The following is a 16,509-nucleotide window of genomic DNA, read 5'->3' as shown; positions in this document are numbered from 1 at the left end:
AAAGCAGGACCTTAAAACAACATTAGAACGACTTGAGAAATGCTTTTGCGATAATACGGCAGTATCAAATGAAGTTGAACCCAGCAAAGTGAGCCTTTGGTGTCGAGTCAAGAAAGTTTCTCAAGTTCATGGTGTCCGAACGGGGCATTGAAGTCAATCTCGAGAAGGTGGATGCCATCCTCGGCATGGCTCCACCGCGAAACATAAACGAAGTATAGAGGTTGGCTAGGCGAGTTGCTGCCCTTAGCAGGTTCGTCTCAAGATCAACTGACAAATGTCTACCATTTTTCAAAGTTTTGCGAAAGGCGAATACATGGGATGACGAGTGCGACCAAGTGTTTGAAGCCCTTAGGATGTACCTCACGAGCCCACCGCTCCTTAGCCAACCGCAGAGCGTGGAAACATTGACCTTATATTTGGCCATATCCCCCCAAGCGGCTTCCTCAGCACTAGTACAGGAGGAAGAAGAGGTCCAAAAGCCGGTCTACTACATCAGTCGGGCATATCGAGGGGTTGAAGCCTGATACTCCTGCATAGAGCAATTAGCTTTCTCATTAGTAGTAACCACGTGAAAGATGCGCCCGTACTTTCAGGCTCACCAGGTACGAGTCATCACAGAAACTCCTCTAAAGAAGGTATTAAAACGACCAGATGCTTCAGGACGCCTCATGAATTGGGTAGTGAAGTTAAGCGAGTTCGACATTGAATACGCACCTCCAAACACCATAAAGGGACAAGTGTTAGCAGATTTTGTCTCCAAATTCACCGGATTCCCAGCGATGGACAATGGTGCATGACTTATAAAGCCCTTGCAAGTATTCATTGATGGCTCATCTTGCAGGGCTGGTGAGGGAATGGTGGTGCACATCGTGGCGCCCGAAAGAGAAGAGCACAATTATGTCGTTAGATTGGCATTCAAAACATTAAATAATGAAGCAGAGTATGAAGTGTTGCTCTCAAGATTTCAGGTAGCCAGACCTTTGGGAGCCTCCGAAATCAAAGTATGGGTCGATTCCCAGGTAGTGGTGAATCAAGTAAGGGGGAGCTTACTGTGAAGAGTGAAAAGTTAAGCAGATATCTGGCATTGGTAAAAGTTGAGTGCCCTCACTTCAAATATCTCCAAATTCAACAAATACCGAGAATGGAGAATCAGAAAGCAAACAAACTAAAGTGCGCAGCATCCAGACAGGAGGATTCTCCCAGCCGGAAAGTACGGTGATTAGAACGATGGAAGTACCCACTGTCGGAATCAAGGTAATAGAAATACGACCTAGGACCCCAGATTGGGCAGAGGACATAGTCAGATATTTGGAAATCATCGAGGTGTCTGAGGATTGGCAGGAGGCGAGAAAAATTAGATGCACTCGGCTCCTCTCTTAAGATGCATTTTCCCGGAGGAGACAAAATATGTGTTAGTAGAAATACATGAGGGAGTTTGCAGGAACCATTCGAGAGAACAAACGCTAGCCGAAAAAGTGACGAGGGTTGGTTATTACTGGCCTCAAACCCTCCGAAATGCCAAAGGTTATGCACGAAAGTGTTGGAAATGACAGGAATACACCCAAATCCCCCATTGCCAGCCAGAGAAGTTGATGTCAATCACATCGCCTTGGCCGTTCGCCCAGTAGGGAGTTGATTTGGTCGGCCCACTTCTCATGGGCAAAGGAGGAGTCAAGTTCGTAGTGGTGGCCATCAACTATTTCACCAAGTGGATTGACGCTAAAGCCTTAGCCACTATCACTGCGAGCAATATCACGTGATTCCTATGGAGATCAGTGCTTTGTAGGTTCAACATCCCGCACACTATCATCTCAGACAACGAAAGGCAGTTCGATTCCGACCATTACCAAAATTGGTGCCGAGATTTGGGGATCAAGTTCTGATACTCGTCCTCGGGTTACCCACAGTTCAACGGACAAGTCAAAACCACTAACAAGACGCTAATGGGAATACTCAAAAAACGACTTGACGACAGAAAAGGTGTGTGGGCCAAGGAGCTCCCCGCTGTGCTATGGGCCTACCGGGTCACAGTAAAGACACTGAGAGGGGAAACTCCTTTCACCCTCACTTATGGACATGAGGCAATGTTGCCAATACAGGTTGGACTCCCTACATACAGAGTTCAACACTTTGAACAAGAATCTAATAGCAAACGGCTAGAAGAACAGCTGGACCTGTTGGAAGAAGTCCGACTAGTAGCAGAGATAAAGGACGCAGCCAACAAAAGAAGGATCGAGAGATGCTTCAACAAGCGTGTGCGGCCGATAACATTCAAGGTGGGAGAATTGGTACTCAAGGAAACGGAAACAACAACGTGGGACAAAGGAAAACTAGGCCCCCACTGGTTGGGCCCCTACGTGGTCATCGCCACAAATCAACCAGGTTCCTATCGCCTCAAAAGATTCCCAAGGAAGTGGACTACCACACCCATGGAACGTCGAGCATCTGCGGAAATATTACTACTAAGACGGCTTTCTTGTCATAGTTTTTATATTTTCCCATGCACTAGTTACCAGCCCTTATATTCTATCTTGTCTTAATGATTAATTTCAGGAACATAACCTAACGTGCCAAGTGAACTTTCTCCCGAGAAAATCGGTTTACCCCTCAGCAAAGTCAACTTTGCTAAATAAAAACTCCAAAGACTTACCTCCCCGCAGGGAAAAAATGGAAGGGTAGACCTAAAAGGTTACCTTAACCCTCAAAATGGAGGAGTGCGAATCGATCTTTGGCCACCCGAAGACAAATTTTACCTTCCTCGTAAGTGTCAACAGGCGAGAACGGGTCCAGTAACAAACTACCCAAACAATTTACCTCCCTGCGGGATACCATAGAGAAATGTAAGCTTAAAAGGTTAACATATCCCTCCCCTAGCGGAGAGCAAGATCAGTTTTGCAGGTACCCGAATAATTTATCCCGACATCCGCTGCGACTAAGTGTGAGATCAGCACCAGCATGATCCAAATTTACCATTTCCTGTGATATCAACTGGCGGGAGTGGGTTCAAATCAAACTGTCCGAACAGCTTACCTCCCCACGAAGGATGATAGGCGAGTAGGCGGCTTAGCTTCCTCGTCCGAGAGAGCGGGACCAGACCCAAGGCGGCCCAAATAACTTACCTCCCTTCGGATACCATAGGGAAAGGTAGGCCTAAAAGGTTGCCTTATCCCTCCCCCAGTGGAGAGCAAGATCAGCTTCGCGGCTACTCGAATAAGTTATCCTGACCTCCGTTATGACGAAGTGTGATTCAGCACCAGCCTGACCAAAAATTACCCTTTCCTACAGTGTGAACGGGCAGGAGTGGATCCATTAACAAACTGCCTGAATGACTTACTTCCATACGAGATGTCATAGGGGAAGGTAGGCCTAAAAGGTTGTCTTATCCCTCTTATAGTGGAGAGCGGTTCAGCCCTAAGGCTGGCCAAATGCTTACCCTAACCCCCACCGTGGTGAAGGAGCTGACCAGCTACATCGCTGTCCAAATTACCTCCTCAAGGGAGAAAGAGACGGTTTGACATGAGGCAAGAAACGAGGACATCTTCATCATAAACGACGGCAATACATGATGGACAATATCAGCAAGAACCTTCCAGCATAGACCGGGAAGCTCAGGTTTATGACATTGGTTCCTGTGACGAGAAGGCAAGCATAAGGCCCTACAGACTCCTAACAACAACGTGAAGAATAAAAATTTGATAAGGAAAATATGAAAAATTATGGCACCGCAGTCGAGGCTGACAGAGAAATGCAATACGAAAGGCCACCAACAGGTGGGGTCGTCAACTACGGCTAGCTACTGGCGGGGTAGATCAGGAGAGATACAGGAAGGTGAACCCTCACGACCAAGCTCTACTCAAGCCGGCCCATAAAAAAACAAAGAGAACAAAATGAAGGAAAAGGAAGAAGAAAATGAGAAAAAGATACTGCGAGAAGAGTATAGAAACCATATAACTAGGCACGATCAACAAAAAATAATTTTATTAAAAAAGCAAGTTACATCATAAAGCTGCATGGACCTGCAAGACTACAAGAAGCAAGTTGCATCATAAAGCCGTATAGAGCTACAAGACAACAAAAAACAAGTTACATCATAAAGCCGCATAGAGCCGCGAGACTACAAAGAATAAGTTACGCCGTGAAACTCATATATTCAACAAAGTGGGTTTCAGTGCCAGACCTTAGACTGTAAAACGGCCAAGGATAACCTAAAAGAACCGCTTATCGGACAAAGGCCATTCACCACAGCAACCAAGCCCGATCAAATCACTCTTCCATGCGAAGCAGCGGGCCAAGGTCTCCACCATTATGACGTGTCAATAACGCCAGAGGTTTCCTCAAAACATCAACATGGATGTAATGAGGCAACTAATTGAGTTGTATGATGAACGCGTCATCTAGGAAGCCCCCGAGATAGCCTGCCAGCCATGGAAGATGGCTTATGAGTCGAGACACAATAAGCAAAAGGGCTAGAAGGAGAATAAACGGTCCGGGACCCCAACAACAGAGGATTGGCACAAAGATTTATCCAAAACATTCACCCTTATAAAGCAGGTTTGTTCCCTACAAAACTATCACCAAGGCCACTCGAAATCAGACCCTTCCCAAAAATGTTGTGTCACCATAAAGACACTTCCTGAGGAGGAAAGTCGCCCAAGCTCATAGCATGGAGGTCAGACTAGGCGTTCTGAAGAATGTAGGTCTTCATCCGTTCCAAGCCTTCATTGTAACTGAATCTCCATGCATCGTCACTGACCTCACATGCATAAGATTGCTCATCATGCAAGCTTCAGAGGGCAGCTTCCCGACCTTCGAGCACCACCTTATTCATTTATAGGGTAGCTTCCGCATCTTTTCTTCGCTGCCTCTCCATCTCTAGGGTCTTCTTCCTCACCACCACTGACTCGTTAAAATCTTGAACCTTGGTCTCAAGCCATTTGATCGACCAACCATTTGTCTCCCGCTGCCAGTGAAGTTCCCAGATATCGCCTGCAACCACTCCAATTTCGACTGACACTGGTCAAGGGATTGCTGCAGCGTGTTCCTCGCCTCGCAAGCAAGCGAGGCTTCAATGCGGAGCTGGCCGACCTCCCCTCGGGACTTAACTAGAACGGCTAAGGCTTCTTTAACCACCTCCTTCTGCTTCTGCTCTGAGGCCACGCAGTCCAAGGATACCTGAACGAGAGAGCAAAGGTCCCAGTTCTCATTCCTTAGTTCTGCCTGGCTGTCAACAGTAAAATCTGCCAGACGCTCCAACCCCTACCACAAAAGACAAGTTAAAAAAAAATCTCTGAAGAATTAGCAAGTGAATTTTACCCCTGCAAATAGCCTCTGGATTCTCTTATCCACCTTGTGAAAATGATCGGCATGGCCATGTAACGCAATCATCTGAAAGTCCGCTAGAACTCTCGTGGCGGCTTCCGTGCCCACTCCATCGCCAGGCACACTAGGTGCCACGATTCCCTTGCCTGAAATGTCAGCCTCCTTCCCCTCGACGCTACCCAAGAAAATGCCTTTGGTTGCAATGGTAGCATCCATTGCAACTCTCCAGGCCAGTGGCATGGTGCAAGGAGGATTAGCAATCGACATCGTCTCTTTAGGCACTCTTGGGGGTGCGGGGATTCGAAGCACCAGGATGGACGGCCCCCTAGGAGGAATGGGAACATTATCAGAGTCGACAGGAGCAGGAGAGGTACTCAGGGTCTCTTCCCCTTCCCTTCAACCAACGGGCTTGGAGAACGATTGCGGACAGATAGAGAAATCGTTTCATGGGAATACCTACATCAGAGCGAAGATTAGCAGGGGGAACCAGATACCAAAGAAGGCTACCCACTGACAACAGAGCCTTCGAATAGAGATCGCCTAGATGCGTAGCCACCCAGGCCCAAACAACCCCCAATCTCACCTTCTCATTGGAGTTTGGTTCGAGGCGGCCGATCGAGGCATCATCTATAGTACCCCAATTGGCACAAATATAAAACAAATGCTTAACGGCCTGCCCGGCTGGATACTCCCACCCCTCGCCCAACAAGAAGAAAATCTTGCGGGTATATCCTTTCACCACCTTGTACCTCTCCTCAATCAGAGCCAATTCCTGAACCAGCTGGAAACTGTAGATATGCAGGCCCTTCCGTACTAGATTATGAGTAAGAAAGAACTCACAGGCTGTGAGGTCAAGGAAATCCGACTCGGCCTCCTCCAGAGAACGACGCCAAATAACACAGCAAGAAATAAAAATCCTCCAGGCAAAATGAGGGAGTTGAGCGGGCGCCAAATCAAAGAAACTTAGCACTTTGCTCACCGGTCTACAAAATAGCAACCTCAGGCCACATGAGAACATGACAGGATATACCGCAACTTTAGTGTCATAGCCCTCCTCATCCACCGCTTTGCCAGTAGGGAAAGGCACTACGAGCTCCACCTTTGAGGGGATCTTATAGGTCGCCTTCAACTCCTCTAATTCATTGGAGGTAACTATCGACCGCCATGAAAATCCTGCAAAGTCATCTGGAATGGAACCGCCACGAATGACGACAGCTTGAACAACACCAGAGGGCCTCACCTGCTCTCCAGAATGCGAAGATTTCTTCAATGCCATAAAGGGCAGGAAAGGTTGATAAGAAACTTTGGAAGGAAAGTAAGAAAAGTAAATCACAGAATGACAGGACAAAGGTAGAGTGAATACGATGGGCTTCTCAACATGAGAGAAAGTCCTTCTATAGGAAGAATCGAAGATCACCCTCCCGAGGTGTCAAAACTCTGCGCATCTCACGCGCGTCCCACTCAAGTACCAGGATCCTTCGATTAACGCAACTGCTGCAAAACATATCTACTGATACGATGTGCAAAATTAATGGTGAGACATATAGAGCCATGATGCAGAAACGGAAGGGGCGCCATTCAATGCAGAAGCGGAACTGACGTTGTATTGCCATGTATGCGAAACGCAAGCAGTGAGTGCGGCAAGGTGGGTCTGAAATTTGACAGGATGAGGGGTCAAAAGGAATAAATCAATTCCTCCCAGATCCATCCGAGAAGAATTGGCGGGCTAACTGTAAGGAGATTTTCCCCCTAGGAAAGGCCCATCCAGCCTCGGCCCAGAACGCGACCTAAAGGCTTCCTTATCCGAGCAAGGAGCAGAACGGGGCGTCGTCTAGTCAACAAGATAGATTTGTCTGACACTCTATGGCTGCCCTCGGAAACAATATATGCATAGAACACGGAAAATATGGAGGACCCTCGATTCATCGGCATGAAGACATCTATGGCTCATATAAATCGGATCAGGAGTCAGGGAACCACATCACATTAATGACGCTGCTGATTAAGTCACATGCCACATTTATGGAGTCAGCGCAGAGTCTCGCCCATTAAGAAGGTCTGACAACATACACAAAAGAAAGCACGAACTTTGTGGAAAAAATACTATTTGCACCCTCCCCATACACGGTATAAATAGCAAGATCTAGGTACCAAAAAATCTCTCTGATCCTTAGACTCTTTTACTTATTTGCTACCCTCCAAGAATATTTACTAACTTTGGCATCATAGGTTCCCCAGCCCCTAGGTCGCCCTTTCAAAGCTGCAGTCTTTTTTACCTCGGGCATAGCCCCTTTTTGAATATTTGAATTGTTGAAATTTGGCCGAAAGGTATGCGAAACACTACATTAACCATACGAATAACATTAGGTCATTTGCAACAACCTCTCCCATGCATGCGTGGACCAAGGCCAAGTTGGGTGTGAGTTTTTAAACCAAGTAAAGACTAACTGGCATCAGGGTCGTTCCATTAGGCAACTTAGGCAATTGTCTAATGCCCCTAATGGAAGAAGGCTCCAAAAAATATATATATACCCAATAAGAAACTTTAATTAATTCAATGAAAATGAGAATATAAATAAGATCAAATAGATATTATATCATTATTAGTTTTTAAAGGTATCACATATAATAATTATTTTACCTACTCTCATTCTAAGAATACACTTCTCTTTTATCATTATTAGTTTAATATATAATTAATGTGAAAATTATAAATAGTAAAATTTAATTTTTCAGTATTCATAAAAGGTTTTTGTAGGCCTAGGCTCCGACTCCGACGGAGTCGGAGTTGTTGTTTCCGACCTCCGACTCCGACAAGAGTCGGAGCCAAAATGCTCCTCCGACTCCGACTCCAAACTGGAGTCGGAGTCCAACTCTAATCGGAGGTCGGAGCTCCGATTTCCTATCAAAACTCCAACCTCCGAATGGAAGCTCCGACCTTCGTTCGGAGTCGGACTGTTTATTTCTCTACATTTCTAATAGATCGAAATGTATTTGAATGGATGAATCAATTTGGACGGCAAAATTATATGATGGGGAATATATAATAAATTACTTGTTAATGTTTTCAAGTATCTCACCAACTCTACGTTCTCAATTATCCAATTCTTCTTGACCAATATTTTTTGTCATCATGGTATATAAAATATATCATCATCTTTTTTAAGCATAAAATGAAGGAGGAGTTATATATCTTGGACCCAAAACAATTTTTTTTTTCTTTTTTGGTTATGAGAGAAGCCAAGCACACCCAAGACCTTACAAAATGGATAGAATTAATTACAAAATATTCAACTATCATATATCTGTTATTTGTTTTACATGTAAAGAAAACAACGCAAATGAACCAACTGGACTCTATGCACATCTCTTACACATCTGTTACACATTTTATCATACACTATGCATGCATACAAAACAAATTACAAACATATCATACATTTCATTAAACACATTTTTTTACTACAAATTTACAAAATCAATTCATAGGAATCACAACAAAATACCAATTCACAAGAGAGTGAGAGACGTTTACATAAAATTAATTAATTAAACTACTAAATTTAATTCTAGGGCTCGGAAGTTCAAAACCCGCCACTCTCACCGTAGGCTGAAGCTCGGCTTGAAGTTGCACGGAGGAGCAACGACGAATGGCGGCAACGGAGATGCGAGACGCGAGACGCAGCACGGCAGCAGATCGCAGACGCAGCAGACGAGACAGAACAGAGAAGTGAGAAGGAAGAAAGAAGAAGGGAATGGGGGGGGGGGGGGGGGCTCCTGCGTTTTGGCCCCATCCGTTCCATAAAACGACGCCGTCCCACATTAAGTGGGACGGCGTCGTTTATTTTTTTTTTAAGAAAACCCCAAGATGTAAAACCATCTGGATTTTTTTAAAAAAATTCAGAGTCGGAAGTCGGAGCTCCGAACTCCGACTCCAACTCCGAGACGGAGTTCGGAGCTACTCCGAACTCCAACTCCGAAATCTGACCACTCTGACTCCGTCAGAGTCGGAATCGGAGTGGATGTCGGGCAGAGTCGGAAATTCCAGAATTTTGCCCAGCCCTAGGTTTTTGTATAATCTTTTGAAGAGGCAATGGCCCATTTTTTTCAAACGTGTAAGTTGTTTATAGAACTTTATTGACAATAATGATTATAATTGTGTCTAAGAGTCTAAAGTACTTGTAAAATTAGATTTGATAAAATTCTCTCTAAATCAAAAATTTCTTAATAAAGATTAAATTAGTCCGTTATTAATTGAAAATGCGATATAAAATCTTAATTAATAATTTTGCTTTACAAAATGATAGCAATTATTTTTAAATAAAAATATAATATAAAAATAAATAAATTTATTTAATTTTACTTAAATAAAAAAAAATCTCACTCAAAATTTTAACCTGCGAAACGTATTGAGCCGGCCCCGATTGGCATCTACTATATATATTGTTTACAACAAACACGACATTTCGACAAAAAGAAATTCCAAAAATAAAAACTGAGTGGGATACAGCTGAAGATTGTAATTTTTATATTATTATATTCTACTATCTTTTAGGGCTAATTAATGGTGAATGTATGACTAGATCAATTCTCAAGTTGCCAATTGATAGACGTCAACAGCTCAAACTTCTCGTAAAATAATAATTAACTAGAAAATACACACAGAAGGCCGGGGTAAAAAGGCAAAAGAAAACAAAAGCTAAAGCGAAGAGGATAGGTTCTAGCCAGTAGACGCCACCTCAAACTTTGCATGCATAATGTCTACGTGGGACGTTCAAACCTCACCACGTTACGTTCTCTATCCACTCTTCCTGATCTATTGCTGATCCTATAACACTCCCTAGGTTGCACGACCGGCCTTTCTACCAAAAGCAACAAACAGCAACGAGCTATCTAGGGGGAGAGTTAGCGAGTCATCGCCTTCATGCGATCGCGTACGTCGTTGTCTCATAATTAATAATGGCCTCGAGCGACAAGTCACCAAGTGCTTTGGCTACTGACGGAGACCCCAGGCCGCCTGGGCAGCCTATGACGATGGAGCAGCATGTGATAGACAAGGGAGCTCAAATACTTCAGTCCGTCAAGCCGGTGAAGAAGATGAGCCAGCACGCCTGCACCTTTGCCTCCTACAGCCACGACATGACCCGCCAGATCGAGACCCACCACTACATCACCCGCCTCAACCAGGACTTCCTCCAGTGCGCCGTTTACGATACGGATCACGCTCATGGCCGTCTCATCGGTAAAACTTTTGTCTCCGGCCCCGGCCTACCCTTCTTGCTTTTGCTTTGATAAAAGAAAGCAAAACGTTGCTGTCTTTTCAACTTCCAACTTAATTGTTCTGGTCTACAGGTATTGAATATATAATATCGGATAGGATATTTGAAGATTTGCCTCCGGATGAGCAAAAGCTGTGGCATTCCCATGCTTATGAGGTTGTACCGCGCACCTGTACTCCAGTATAGTCTTGATTATTCGCTTTCTTTTTTCAATTCTTGATTGTGATTATGCATCGACTTTGGACGATCCAGATCAAGTCTGGCCTCTGGGTCAATCCCCGAGTTCCAGGAATAATAGAGAATCCCGAACTCGAAAATTTGGTCAAAACATACGGCAAATTCTGGTGCACGTGGCAGGTTGATAGAGGTAAGAAACTGCATAAAACTTAGCATAATAGCATCGTTGACTTGCACGCCACGTACGTATAGCTAAGCATTTTTTTTTTTTTTTTTAAATCTGTAAATCAAATGGATCGGTTCGACTGATTTTAAGGAGGGGTTGTGAATAAGGTGACAAGCTACCACTGGGTGCGCCTGCCTTGATGATGTCTCCACAACCGGTGAACCTGGGCCAGGTCTCACCGGAGCTGCTCCATGCGAGGGATAGGAAGTACAACATATCGACAGAAGTTCTGAGGGCATCGAGGGTGGAGTTACCGGAGCCGGAGTGGATCAATCCGCAGGCTGATTACTGGAAACAGCATGGGAAGGGTTTTGCCATTGATATAAAGCTCACCGATATGATACTGAGGGCGCCATTTCCCTGAACGTGACACATACAAAAAGAGAGAATAGATCAGAAATGCATGGGCCGCTTCGCCTGTGTATGTGCGCGCGCATATAGAATGTTCGAACATGAATATCCATCGTTGTATTTATTAATGTTAAATATGTGTGTGGCAAGATCAGATCGACCTTCTCGGGCGTTAGTTATAACGCATATATAGTGTATTTAGAGTAGTGTTGTAAATTACTAAATGTGGATCGGATGTTTTAGAGCAGTAATATAGTGGCTTTTAAAGCCTCTTTTGTTTTCAAGAAACATCTCATCTCATCTCATTTCATCATTACAACTTTCTCAAATCCCCACACAAAATAAAATAAACAATTCAACTTTTTTAAATCTCAAAACAAAAATAATATTAAAAAATATATTCTAATAATATTTTATTCAACTTTTTAACTTTAATCTCATCTCATCTTGGAAAACAAACGAGTAAGTGTTAATTGAGTCTAGTCAAGTGTTAGCAGATTTAGCGGTGGTACCTCAAAACTTACAAAAAATTAACTTTTTGTATACATGTAGCACTACTCTATAATTTTAGAGTGACATAGATTCAGTGTGCAAATCCTAACACATTATTTTTAACTTATACATCTTATAACTATACAAATTATTTATTATAATTTTAGAGATATTTACAGTTTTAGATGTTATATTCATTTTAAAGAAATGGATAAACTAATTCATATGAAAAAATTATTTTTTTTAATAATACATCGTATTTTTTTAAGAGAGTCATGTATGGAAGTTATAGATTCTAAAATTGTATCTAGTATTTTATATTCTATCAAATACATATAAACGGTACGTTATATATACTTTAATTAATTTCTCATGCGTGATACCTTGAGAAATACTATGATGATAATTATTATATTTTTAAGTCAATATCGTATTGTAAAGTATATTATCTACTTTATTTAAATGGTAACGCTTTAAATTTTAAAATTTATTTTTTAAATCACTTAAAATGGCAAAACCCTTGATCTCATGTTGTTTCCATTAATACATTGATCTACTCTCATATAAACCAGTCAGTCTAAGTCTTATAAATTATAGATTGTGAGAATTTAGTCCAGTCCTGATGTTTATAAATTTTAGATCGGACAGGACCAAACTCTCATATATATTGTTAAAATATTTTTAATAATTTAATATATTATTTTTATATAGTAATTATATAAGTTAATGATGTAATTTTTATACAATTTTTTATCTTTAACTATATAAAATATTTTTTTAATGAGTTAGTTACATGATACACATTAATAATTCACTTAATTTTAATTTAATAATTTAAATAATTTTTTATTAATTTATTTGAAAAAAAAAAGAAGAAAAATTAAAAATAAAAATTAATTAAGCCGGACCAAACGGACCAATAGCTACCGGTCCAGTCTCGTCCCTATAGATGTTCGATCCAATCCGGTCTAGGGAAAATGATGGATCAAAAATTTCAGTCCATCACCCCCCGGACCGTACCGGACCAACCGATTTACACCCCTAGTCAATATGTTGTACTTCTTATCCCTCCTGCATGGAGCCAGCTCGATCGGGTGAGACCTGGCCTAGGTTCACCGATTGTGGAGACATCATCAAGGCAGGCGCACCCAGTGGGAGCCTCCTCAAAATCAGTCGAACAGGCCGATCAATTTGATTTATCGATTTCAAAAAAAAAACTACTACAGACACAAATAGATTACACAAAGTAAATCCACTAACTGATGTGGTTACATGAAATTCGTTAGATCTTCTGTATAATAAAAGTTAACTTTATAATCGAACATACCACATCAAACCATATCAGTTTGTAGAATTACTTTTGTATAATTTTTTTGTCGCTAAAATACTTTCATTTCAAAAAATATATGGTTAGCAGTACGTACGTGGCACGCATGCAAGGAAATGATGCTAAATTTTATGCAGTTTCTTACCTCTATCAACCTGCCATGTGCACCAGAATTTTTTCCGAAAATAAATGGTGAGAAGGCCAGAATTCTATATATAATTTAGAGTTATGTTACATATTCACTGGTATATATAATAATTACAACGTTTGAAACAACTGATTACCTTCATCATTAATTAGCAATAACGACAAACATAAATTAAGAGTATATATGACCATTTAGAAGCACATTTAAAAGAAGGATTCTTCATCTTACTTTTACCTAATATTTTTTTTCAAAATTGAGTTTAGCTCATGTTGATTTTGTTCATAATTTTATCATGCAGCTGTGTCTAAAGATTATTCAGTACTTTAGTATCAAAGCAAATATATATATGAAAAACGCTGGATGCAAGTGGCCAAAGCACAACCGGCATGCAAACGCTGACGTGGTGGCCATGTCATTTAATAAAACGATTGTGCTTCATTTGTTTTTTTTTTTTTTTTAAATAAAACGGTGTGTTTCATGAAATCCCTCTCCATTTCGTTTTTGTAACCCTAAGGTCCTCTCCCTTTCCCTCTCCATTTCGCAATCAGTTCTAACATTATACTCTGCAACTTCACACTATTTTATCATTGAAAACAAGAAGACAAAGCATGATAAAGACAAATTTTATTAGACCACTGCCATCTACAAAGCATAGGAAGTTATGATGAATCAGCATATTCTCTGGTCAATTAGAGAAGGGGAAAAGTACCTAGTAATAAGAAGATTTAGATTAAAAATGTGAAGTTGCATGGACAAATGATGAGTGTGCAAGAAAAACAGAGAACTCCATCTCCTTAATCTCTCTCTCTCTCTCTCTCTCTCTCTCTCTCTCTCTCTTTTACGGTTTGGGTTCTAATTTCCATGTCCCTTTAGTCAACAACTTTACCCATCCTTTTCTTCTTTTTTTTCCTTCTATTTTTTTCGCTCGTCTGATCTCTTTATAGAGCTATCTCAATCTGCAAAGCAGTGGTATTAAACTCCACTTGTTGTTTTTGCTGTTGTGGGAACCCAACCTCCCACCTTGGCTTGGCCATGACTCCATCATGCACAGGCACGAAAAAGACCCAGACGAGCTGCCTTTTTCATCTACAAGAAGACCTAGATGAGACGAACTCTGAGAGATTTGAGAGACCCAAACGACGACCAAGACCCACACGAAGAGCTGATGCCTCTCTTCTCACTCTCTACGTTTCTCTTCTATTTTTATTTTGGTCTTTTTTTTCCTTTTATATTAATTATTATTATTTTTTAAAGCCGTTTGCACACCGCTTACATAGGGCGACTGTATGTAGCAGTTTTGTATATATATATATACACATATTTGCTTTGATACTGAAGTATCGAAACAATTATATATATTTAATTGTTTGAATTTTTCTTTTTAAATAGTGTTATTTAAAGTTTTTAGACATATAAAACTAAAGGTTAAGGCTCAAATCATCCCCTGCATAATAAAATAGAAAAATAATATTCATCATTTTCTTAATCGTCATGATTTTACCATTAATTTACGTGGCATTAAATAATTAGATGATAAATAATGCATGAATTTTTTTTTAATTATTTATTAAGAAAAAAAATGATGAGTAGCACACTTTATAATATTGTCGTTTATGCGAAGATCCAAGCCCAAAATTTGATGGGGTCAAAACCTTCAAGTCTAAGTACAAAACCCAACATATCTATATTCCTTGCCTTCAACCGAATCTTGATATGTGTTCGTGATGATTTAAGCTAGCCCAAGGAGAATCCGAGCTGGCCCAATGGGTTGTGTATGCCCGGCCTGAATCCGGGACGAATCTGGCTTAGGATTTTTCAAAAGACAATCTTGGGATTTTGGCATAGATCTATGAAAAGGCATCAAATATCAGGCATAATTGTTATGTGGCCCTTATTTGGGAGTTGCAATATATGCAACCTTAGCATTATATGCTATAGATGCTATAGCGAGGGATCTTATGGAAATTGAACTTTTGGCAGTTTTGAAAGGTCTACAGATTTGTTATTCTTTGAGGATTCTTGAGCTTCAAGTGGAGAGTGACTCACTTTTGGTGGTACAAGAGTTTAATAGAAAACAAAAGCCTTCGTCTATTTGGAAAAATTTGATCCATGAGATTAGAGGCATGCTGCACAGGTTTCCTAAGTTAAAAGTCCAGCATAGATGTCGAATGACCAATGTTGTTGCCCATTGTTTGGCAAAGCAATCGCGGCATATTGATGATCTAGTACTTTGCTCGAATTCTTTCCTTGAAAGTGTTTCTCAAGTTATTTGGACTGATGCTTGTAATTCTTTTATAGATGAATAAAACAGTTTGCTTTGTTATAAAAAAAAAAATGATGCTACAAATAAAACATTTATTTGTAGTCAATTATTTACAACAAAAATTATCATTTTTTATAAAAAGAATTTATATATTCTCATCACAAATAATTATTTTTGTTACAAATAATTCACTAGAGCATTGTTCAATTATTTAAGCATTTTACTCATTAAGTTATTTGCAAAAGTTTGCATGTGTCATCAAAACTAAGGCCGGCGCCACGATTTGTTTTCATTTTGAGTTTCGAATAACAAATAATATAAAAGAAATTGTGTGTCTTAACATGATCTCGAATATAATAAAAAAAAAAAAAAAACAAAAAGGCATCAATTATAGATAAGATCACCTCTATTTTCTTCAGACCTTTTATTTTGATATTGTCCTCTTCTCTTAGAAGTCGTAGCTTGTGGCCAAGATGTCAGCTAAAAGCTTATCCATGTTGATGATATTTATGATGATATTTATGACTTTATCAACGATCACGAATAGTAAAATGACATAATCTGTGTTTACTGGTCAAGAGATGCAGGCAGCAAAACTCCTATTTTTGTTAGTACTTATTTAGAAAAATGATTTGTATAAGTTTTAAATAGACAAGTTCATATAAGCTCTTATAAAAAAATAGATTCTACTTAAAAAAAAGTATAAAAAAACTATTCTTTTTTAATGAGACTTATTTTTTTACAAATGACTTGTATGAGATCTGTCTATTTAAAATTTATACCAAATATTACTTATTTATTATGGATTTTACTATACATCAATTACTATTCACTCTCACATATCACATATCTGATAATTTTTTTATAAAGTATAGAATAATAAATAGTAATTAATGAGAATAATTATTCATTTATTATATACGCACA

General features: G+C 40.4%; 1 protein-coding gene across 1 annotated transcript; it reads left to right on the top strand.

Annotated features, from left to right (window-relative positions):
- The first annotated feature begins 10,145 nt into the window (after nt 1–10,145).
- Nucleotides 10,146–11,599, top strand: LOC121266730 (oil body-associated protein 2C-like). Its single transcript, XM_041170533.1, has 4 exons — nt 10,146–10,561; nt 10,672–10,754; nt 10,851–10,965; nt 11,109–11,599. The coding sequence occupies exons 1-4, from the start codon at nt 10,279–10,281 to the stop codon at nt 11,363–11,365; spliced, it is 738 nt and encodes a 245-aa protein (XP_041026467.1). The 5' UTR covers nt 10,146–10,278; the 3' UTR covers nt 11,366–11,599.
- Nucleotides 11,600–16,509: the final 4,910 nt, after the last annotated feature.

This window comes from Juglans microcarpa x Juglans regia, chromosome 5S (genome assembly GCF_004785595.1).
Source record: "Juglans microcarpa x Juglans regia isolate MS1-56 chromosome 5S, Jm3101_v1.0, whole genome shotgun sequence".
Classification (NCBI taxonomy): domain Eukaryota; kingdom Viridiplantae; phylum Streptophyta; class Magnoliopsida; order Fagales; family Juglandaceae; genus Juglans; species Juglans microcarpa x Juglans regia.
The sequence above is the reverse complement of the archived record's forward strand: the minus strand, read 5'-3'. Positions and strand labels throughout refer to the sequence as shown.

What these genes read in the sequence shown, in the direction of transcription:
- LOC121266730 (XM_041170533.1), top strand. Translation starts at nt 10,279, where the DNA reads ATGGCCTCGAGCGACAAGTCACCAAGTGCTTTGGCTACTGACGGAGAC. An exon ending in GGCATTCCCATGCTTATGAG is followed by an intron (nt 10,755 to 10,850) that starts GTTGTACCGCGC and finishes TGGACGATCCAG; the next exon opens with ATCAAGTCTGGCCTCTGGGT. An exon ending in CACGTGGCAGGTTGATAGAG is followed by an intron (nt 10,966 to 11,108) that starts GTAAGAAACTGC and finishes GTTGTGAATAAG; the next exon opens with GTGACAAGCTACCACTGGGT.